Source organism: Tasmannia lanceolata, unplaced genomic scaffold (genome assembly GCF_043159265.1).
Source record: "Tasmannia lanceolata isolate RefF3 unplaced genomic scaffold, GAP_Taslan_0.1 ptg000007l, whole genome shotgun sequence".
Taxonomy (NCBI): Eukaryota; Viridiplantae; Streptophyta; class Magnoliopsida; order Canellales; family Winteraceae; genus Tasmannia; species Tasmannia lanceolata.
The window spans coordinates 19,957,144-19,964,035 of record NW_027518684.1 but is presented as its reverse complement, the minus strand read 5'-3'; the positions used below and the strand labels follow the sequence as shown (position 1 = coordinate 19,964,035).

Below are 6,892 nucleotides of genomic sequence, written 5' to 3'. Positions count from 1 at the left end.
CTTGGCCGACATATGATAGGACTACGTCACACAATTGCTACGTAGCAAAGTTCAACACAACATGGTGAAAGATATTTCTAAGAAAAAAGATATTTACAATAAAAAAGAAGACAAAGATATTTCTAAGAACCCTTCAGGTACCGACTTTGCAAGACCCACCAAAGACTAATTTCATTAAGTTATAATTTAGGGTTGAAGTCTTTGACACGGTTCTTGCCCTAGCTACCTCTTACTTCTCTCATAAATAGTCCTAGTCCCACTACGCCATAGTATAAAGCCATTCCTTCATAGAGAAAGTCTCAAATATCATAAGCTAAGTAGCTTTCCCGGCTGTCTCGTGCTTTACTCCTCTTGCCGTCCCAAACCAGAGAAGAACAAGTAGCAATGGCTTCTAACCATTGCTTGAAGACACTCATCTGCCTCGCTTTTACACTCGCACTCTGCGTGCGAGGCGCCCTTGGTAAGTACATATTCCTTGCCTAGCCACGCCCTTTTATTTTTTGTTTGTTATATCACTACAAGAACCGTAGTATCTTCTGACAACCTTTTAAATACTACACGACAAACAAGTAGAGCGCATGTTCATCAAAACACTCTAGCGCTTAAATCATTTCCCTTTATTTAATAATCAAATATGTTCAAGATCATGTTAGTTAATTACTACAATTTTTATATTTTCATTTCCTCGTCATGGAAAATTTATTCATTTTAATTAATTTTGATTTCCCTGAGGTATTTGTGATAAAATATTTTAATAAAAAAGGAATAATCGCATCCGAGAAATTATACACTGCTTGGCTTGTGGGCAAATATGTAAACTACGCCCAAAAGTTTTGTCATGCATTTTGCAAGTGATGAATTAAAAAAAATAAAAAGAAAAGAAAAAAACAGGGAAAATTACATTTACACCCCCTCTAGTTTCGGACACATCCACTTCTACTCCTATAGTTTAAAACGTGACAACTACACCCCTGTAGTTTCAATTTGTATTAGGCTTCTCAGTTGACGGTTCTTCCATAGATTGAAGGGTTAGGATGATCCGATGGAGCTGATTTTTGGGGCACGCCCTATCTATATCAGGGCCCATCAAATGAACGCTTTGGATCATCCAAACAATGTTGGCCCATACCCGAATTCAAACACTACCAAAAACACAGTGGGCCCAGATTGTTTGGACGATCCAAAGCGTTCATTTGATAGGCCATGACATAGATAGGATATAGCCAATGATCCACGATCATTCAAAAAAGATCACAACCTCAAATGGCTAAGATTATCTATAGGAATAATCTTTTTTCCAGGTGTGGGGGGACTAATTCCTTTTTATTTATTGAGTATGGAAATTCCATTCTCAAATTACTTGACTTTGACTTCGGAAAAATATCATCAAATTAATTTGGGAGATGAGTTTTTCGCCCGCCTGTAGGATAATGATTCCTTTTTATTTATTGAGTACGGAAATTCCAATCACAAATTCCCTTGACTTTGACATCGTAAAAATATCGTCAAATTAATTTGGGAGATGAGTTTTTCGCCCCCCCCCCCCTTAGGATAATGCGCCCCCTTGTAATTTTTGGGGAATGAAATTTGAACGTTCTGTTGCCTTTTTTTTTCAGGGGCGGTCACGTGCGAGGACCTCGACAAGAGCACGTGCGCATTTGCGGTATCATCAGCCGGCATGCGCTGCTTGCTGGAAAAGCACGTGACAAGAGGACAAAAGGATGAGTACACGTGTCGAACATCAGAGATCACGGCGGACAAATTAACGAACTGGATCGAATCCGATCAATGCGTTGAAGCTTGTGGGGTGGATAGAAATTCTTTGGGAATTTCTTCGGATTCTCTGTTGGAATCTCATTTCACCAAAAAGCTCTGCTCTTGTCAATGCTACCAAGGCTGTCCCAACATTGTGGATCTCTACTTCAACGTAGCCGCCGGTGAAGGTAAGCTAAAATCAATCTGAACCGTTCATCTAGTGGAACGTAGATAGGATCAAAGATGATGAAAAAGTCATAGCAATTGAAATTAAGAAAAAAAATCAAAAGACGATCTCCCATGTACATGTGGCTATGCGGATCCCATACTCCCCCTATGCCATAACCCTGTTATGGGAGTACCATTTAGTTAACCTATGCCTATTTGAGCAGCCTCGGTTAAACCTATCTTTCTTCGATAAGAATCGTTACTATCTCTATAAAGGGTCTTCCTCCGAGTGAAATTCAATATTGAGACCTGAGGCCAACTTCAATTCACCAAACGCAGGATTCAATATTGGGACCTAAGGCCAACTTCAATTCACCAAACGCAGGTTCATCTCGCGTAGTGATTGTGGATTGATGCGTACAAGGATATTGAGTAGGCGGTGTAGATGGTGTTATTCAATAAATAAAAATATAATTTTTTTTTGAAAATATCCAACACATTGGATGGATGACCCAGATCAACCCACACATGATCTCACCATGTATGGTGTGTAGATGGTGTTATTTTCATACAATTAATGATATTTATCTTCTTTTTTTAATTATTTGTGTATTTATGTCTAATTACTTTTAAGTTATTTGATTTTGTGTTTGTTTTATAGGTGTATTTCTTCCAAAACTCTGTGAGGCACAAGGAACAAATGCTCGGCGAGAAATGGCCGAGATCCAAAGCTCTGGCATAGTCGCACCACTACCCGACTCGGGTTTGCCTCGGAAGCTTGTGGCCTTGGCTCCCACAATGTCCCCACTCTAAATTTTATGTCACATAATTTTTGTATAATGTGTATTGAAACAATAAGAGTTGCAATGAGTGGAGCTCTAAGCACCTGGGTCGAGCGTGCCTTCATGGGGGCAAGTGAATACGAGTCACTTAAATTTTTCTCTTTGATTTCAACACATTGGATGATTGATTTAGTCTTAAAACACTGTTGTGTTAATGTCAAGTAGAATAGTTTGGTTTGTGATCTCATGTATAGTTTCCACTTGTGGATGGATTGGGAGTGTATTATTTGATAGGATATATTTAAAAAAATAAAAATATTGCCTCTCTGGTAAACCTTCTTGTTGGCATAGGTGGAATGGTGGACATTTGATTAGGAAAAGGGAGAGAAAAATGGGTGCTTTGTTAGAATTACCTTGTATAAAGCCTCGTAGTTTTTGTTTAGGCTCTGTTTCTTTTGACATCAAGTTGGGCGTCAAACAAATTTCACTCATTTTTAAGGGGAAAATGAATGTAAAATTTAAAGAAACGGAGCCCTTAATGGAGATGATATTAACACTCTTGTTTTTCTTTCGCAATATTACCAAAGGGCCGTTTGGATACGCGGATTTTAGAACCCATAATTTTTTCAAAATTGTAGCTAAGATATAAGAGAAAAAGCGGACCAGCCGTCGTTCTTGACTCGTTTTGTACTTCTCGCCCTTCTTTCAGTCAGTAAGAGAGTAGCAGATCCTCCCATATTTCTAGGTTTTAGAAACATCAGGATGCATGAGAGATTTTTAAAACATGAATTTCTCACTTAAAATCTAAGAAATGCTGTCAGGACAGCACACAACACCTAAGTGTGCGTTTGGATTGTTGTAAGTTTGTAACCCAACGTTGTAATCGGCACCATACTCTTATTCCACTTGATCTCGGTGTTTGGTTTAAAATGAACGGAACTAGGACAGAAATTTTTTTACTAGGAGAGTATTAAAGGGGGGGAATATATAACTTTCCAAGTCCAATGGTCCACAAAAAATTAATATATACACTAAAAGGGTTGTCTAGGGAGTGAAAGGGGGAGGCAAAATATGTCACTTCTTTTTTGGAACCCCATTTGTTACTTGGACCACCCCCCGTAGTGTAAAAAGAGTAGTCAAATTACACTAGATAAGGCTGTCGATAAGGCTCGATAAGGCTGATGGGTGTGAATTTAATATAACCCGAGCTCGATAAGGCTCGCGAGCTTGGCCGAGCTGAGCCGAGCCCGAGCCTGGTTTGAGCCCGAGCCGAGCTTTTGAGCTTCACGAGCCGAGCCCGAGCCGAGCTTTTGAGCTTAACGAGCCGAGCCCAAGCCGAGCTCGGCTCGGCTCGTTTACACCCCTATTTGTGGCTCACGTTTGGGATAAAAAAGGCACCTTAGATGAGGAAGGAATTGGAAGGTAATAATATTTTATTCAAACTTTTGACCCAACAACATACATAAATTCGATTTTTTAGGTGGGATTTTCTAGGCGTAGAGACTTTTCGTGGTTTGGGATAAAAGGTAACCTTAGATGAGGAAGGTAATAATATTGATTGAAACTAAGCCCGCTGTTCTCTCCTCCCATAATGAGCCTCGTGACAGATTAATGGGACTAAGAAAGTGTCCAATGGAACACAGTTGTAATGATGGTAAATGCTACAATACCAACAACAGGTGTGCTATTACTGTTGTTTGGACGTCCTATGTTGTGGACGGGCCTTAATGTTACTTTACGACCAACTCCATAGAATGATCCAAACCATTCATTTGATGGACCACAATGTAAATAGGTTGTGCCCCAAAAATCATTTCCGTAGGATGATCACAACACTACAATCTATAGAGGTTGCATAAGATGTAGTTTCTATTTAGATCGGAGGGCTAGGATCAGCCTATGGAAATAATATTTTGAGACGCAACCTATTTACGTTTATGGCCCATCAAATGGACTGTTTGGATTATCCTATGGTGTGGTACGGGCAGGGCCTACGTTGTTCAAAGATGGGCCCACCATTCCACCAACGGTTTTCTGTTGGGCCCACCAACTGTTCTTGTTGTGTGTGTGTGGGGAGAGAGAGAGAGAGAGTGAGAGAGAGAGGTCATATGGTGGGAAAACGTTAACCAGCCGTTGGGGGGGGGGGGGGGGGGGAGATATCAGCGCCCTTTAGTTTTTGGGCCCACGAAGGGTTCATGTAGAGAGAGACGGTTGTGGCTTCACAAAAATCACAACTGGTACCAGGAGGCGCATTTATCATAGAAGGGGGCAAAATTTTCAGCCCCTTTAAATTAATTTAAATTTGACGGAGAGGGTAATTTGGTTTTTCACATATTGAAAGTGCTTTTAAACCCTAGAAAGGTCAAAGCTCTCCCAGAAACGTTCATTGGAGTGCCTTGAAAAGTCTTAGCCGTATTTCACACCCCCCCAACCATGTGCTTGGTCTTTGCTCCGTGACATTCGGGGAAAGGTAAAAGTACTCTATTCTCCCTCCTGTTTTCACCGATTTCCTGATCGAAGTCCTTCTTTTCACACCAGTCTTCATCAGTCTTCATGCCTTGTAAGACCAGCCAAACCATGTCAATACTATTCCAAAGTAAAACAAGTGTTAGCTTCCTTACTCTGCTATCTCACAAGACCAATATTAGCCTTCCTTGAAAAGATGTGGTTTTATTGAAAAATATAATGTTTGTACTACCAAAATATGATATGGGATATGTTGAATATTATTAGAATTGTAGGTGGAAACTGAATTGTTACCTCCGGCCATGATAATCAGATGGAATCAACAGACAATGCACACGATCCGATGTTTGAAGACGCTCCCAATGAATATGTGTGTATCAAAACTACACACTAATGATAGCTTTCATATAGGGTATAATGTTGCATTTGCGAATCAAATAAAAAACCTGATGTTTCAAGTTACGAATTTGAACCCTTGTTGAATAGTAATGAAATGATGATTAGTGCATTAATCCCTTCTTCATGTTAGCGGAATCAAGGACTGTGACTAATCTTTTGAACCAAGAGAAGTGTGCCGGCCCACCCTTCACCTAGTGTAATCCATGGGACCCACTATAACATAGGGAGAGGGGGAGACCTGAGAGGGATTGAGTGAGGAGAGGTGAGAAAAGGTTGAAAAACAAGGGAAAAAATTTCACTCAAAATACAATTTATTTTTACCTTATTTTTTTAGCCACTTCTCACCTTCTCACACCATCTCGCCACTTGAAAAATTAATATTTCGAGGGGAGGGGGGGGATTGCCAAACATGGCCTAATTATCATAAATTCTAAAACCTAAACCCTAAACATCTTGTAGTAGGGTTGGTTTTATGAAGATATAAATCCTAGCTAGTACAATCAGTTATAATAACTTCGACAAACAGGTTAAGATAGCATATATAGAGAGATTTTCTAATTATACGAGATTAATTAGGGATTTGCTAGCATCCATTGCAGACGGCATTTCACGGATGGGCTGTTGCATGTGACAGCAGCCACCCCGTGAACACTTTTCAGCAGATTTTGTCTTTATTTACGGGGTGGCTGCTGTCACATGCAACAGCCCATCCGCGAAATGCCTTCTGCGATGGATGCTAGCAACTCCTGATTAATTATCCTAAACCAAATAACCCTAATTCTCTTAAACCCTAAACATCTTGTAGTAGGGTTATTTTTGTGATGGAAATAGAGATCATCCTCTTCCTCACACTATTAATTAGAGTAAATTCGACGGACTGGGATGGATAACATTGAGAAATTTTCTAATTATACACAACTATTTCCAAACCCCAAACCTTAAACCCTAATTATCTAAAACATTAAACCCTAAACCCTAAAAATATCTTGGAGTAGGGTTGGTTTTGGAATGGAAATGGAGACCATGGTCTTACTAGTACTCAGTTGAGTAATTTCCACGAATTAGGCGGAGAAGATTACTCAAAGACTATTGAATTATAATGACGACTACAACAATATAGAGCCACGTCACACCAATGTAACGTAGAAAAGTTCAACACACCAATGTGAACGACCTTTCTAAGGACCCGCCAACTTTGCAAGCCCCACCAAAGACTAATCTCACTAAGCTTTAAATGAAGGTTTAAGTCCTTTTCACAAGGTTCATGCTAGCCCTAGCTACATCTTACTTCTCTTATAAATACTCCCATAACCTCAAGTGTC

At 39.8% G+C, this 6,892-nt stretch overlaps 1 protein-coding gene across 1 annotated transcript; it reads left to right on the top strand.

Moving 5' to 3' along the window:
• Positions 1-257: 257 nt before the first annotated feature.
• LOC143881125 (uncharacterized) lies at positions 258-3,053 on the top strand. Its single transcript, XM_077384123.1, has 3 exons — positions 258-460; positions 1,617-1,943; positions 2,585-3,053. Exons 1-3 carry the CDS (start codon positions 385-387, stop codon positions 2,734-2,736), a joined length of 555 nt encoding a protein of 184 aa, XP_077240238.1. The 5' UTR covers positions 258-384; the 3' UTR covers positions 2,737-3,053.
• The last annotated feature ends 3,839 nt before the right edge of the window (positions 3,054-6,892 follow it).

What these genes read in the sequence shown, in the direction of transcription:
- LOC143881125 (XM_077384123.1), top strand. Translation starts at nt 385, where the DNA reads ATGGCTTCTAACCATTGCTTGAAGACACTCATCTGCCTCGCTTTTACA. An exon ending in CTGCGTGCGAGGCGCCCTTG is followed by an intron (nt 461 to 1,616) that starts GTAAGTACATAT and finishes TTTTTTTTTCAG; the next exon opens with GGGCGGTCACGTGCGAGGAC. An exon ending in CAACGTAGCCGCCGGTGAAG is followed by an intron (nt 1,944 to 2,584) that starts GTAAGCTAAAAT and finishes TTTGTTTTATAG; the next exon opens with GTGTATTTCTTCCAAAACTC.